This window comes from Aptenodytes forsteri, unplaced genomic scaffold (assembly GCF_000699145.1).
Source record: "Aptenodytes forsteri isolate BGI_AS27 unplaced genomic scaffold, ASM69914v1 Scaffold264, whole genome shotgun sequence".
Lineage (NCBI taxonomy): Eukaryota > Metazoa > Chordata > Aves > Sphenisciformes > Spheniscidae > Aptenodytes > Aptenodytes forsteri.
Window position 1 is genome coordinate 1,859,515 of NW_008795936.1, and position 1,731 is coordinate 1,861,245.

Below are 1,731 nucleotides of genomic sequence, written 5' to 3' on the forward strand. Positions count from 1 at the left end.
ATCCTCCTGTACTTGAAGACTCCTCATTACCCTTTCCTTTTCCATGTCAATTGAGCTTAATGAGTAGCTTGTAGCGGCAGCAGGACCTGTTCACACATTCACTGGAAGTGTATGCAGAAGCAAGCACTGTGCAGAAGCAGCGCTACACTGCATACTGCACAAAAGAAATTGAAAATTTGACCAAGACCTATACACAGCAACTGGAAAAATGACCTAAAATTGCCTCCTCATTGCACATATGTGTTTCCTAGAAGGAAAACTGTTCTTTTCCACTGATTTCCACTCAGTAATGCTTCCTTTGCAGCAGGCTAGGTGAAGTACATCCCAGTTATAAATAGTCATACAGCATCATTTTCTGACAACGTGCTTTTCCCCTTGCTTCACGTCTTAGGTCTCACAAAAACAGGAATGCTTTCTGAAAGCAGGCTCTCATTTTAAGAAACCGGATATTCGCTAGTTTCTGATGATGTGTCCCGCTTCAAAAGCTAATGCTCTCCCTCGCTATGGCCACCTTAGTTCTGTGATTATTTTGAGGGATAATGTGTGTCCAGTAACTAAAAAAAATTCACTGTCTAAAAATAAAAATTAGGAAAGATGGGAATTGGCTCACCACAGCTCACCTCAATTGCCAGGTCAGGTTTCAATTTCCAGTAAGTTTTCAGCAGGGAAGCTTGTGTTAATGATCTGTGGGCATTCCTCATTCAGAGGGATAGAAATTTCTTTGAAAATAGATACCTGGTATCACAACTACATGCTTTCCTGGACAAAGCATGTGCTGGATCTGTACACTGCCTACTGAAAGAGTCTTCATCCCAAGTGAGATATTACTGCTTGCATTTTAGTAAAGATAATGTAATTGGTTTGCAGTAAGTGGAACTAGATAGAGCTTGGTGCTCAACTTGCTGAAGAACTTTTATGGAGACCTGTGGATGTTCAGCTTAAGATGTCTGGAAACACTGTAGACTACTTCACACTCACGTTTGTCTGAAGAGTTGCTTTAATAGATCAGGAACCACAGCACACTTTTAGATGAATAATCCCTTTGCTGAGACAGAGTATGCGTGAGAAGCACAAAAATGGTTAGCAACACAATCTTCCTATATGATCTGAACTTGAGTGCCGGTGCAGGCACTGTACCAGAACGAGGCACACTGTGCTTTGCTCACTAGCAGCTTCCTGCTGGAGAGCCACAATTACAGTGCATGCTCTCTGCTTTGCAGTATTCCTTCAAACTAGGGAAAAGAGACCCCCCCAAAACAGCAGAGATGGCTATGGGAAGAAGACAGGGGAAAGAGGATGACGAAATTTGTATACAGCAGGGTTACATTAGATCATCATGCTGAAGATCCCATATACTTAAAGGGGTTCAAAGCCTAGCATTTCTTTTTCCACTTTTCTTTTGTTCTCAGAATTGATTTTGGACAGCAAGAAATAAAGTGAAAGAGGCTATTAAATTTATTTTGAACGGAATGTAACGACACCGTTTTTTCCAAGTGAGGTGTGAAAGATTTTAACCTTGAGTCACCAGCAGTAGATAAAACATCATTTAGGGTTTCCTATTTCCAACCTGTACACGTATGTTACACCTCACCTTCTCCCCTGTGCAGAACATTATTTCTCCTGAATGGAGCAGTATCAGCTTACAGGCAGCGTTGCTCAAAGGAAAAAGTAAAGTTTGTCTCTCCCCAAAAAAGCCATTTTGTTAAGCCAAATGTTCCACAAAATGGCACG

The 1,731-nt window shown here is 41.4% G+C and overlaps 1 protein-coding gene across 1 annotated transcript in view; it reads left to right on the plus strand.

Annotated features, from left to right (window-relative positions):
• Positions 1 to 594: 594 nt before the first annotated feature.
• FN1 (fibronectin 1) overlaps positions 595 to 1,731 on the plus strand; it is a 56,872-nt gene continuing 55,735 nt past the window's right edge. The window contains exon 1 of the mRNA XM_009285138.1: positions 595 to 650. Coding sequence (XP_009283413.1) covers positions 595 to 650 — 56 coding nt within the window. The remainder of the gene's footprint in view (positions 651 to 1,731) is intronic.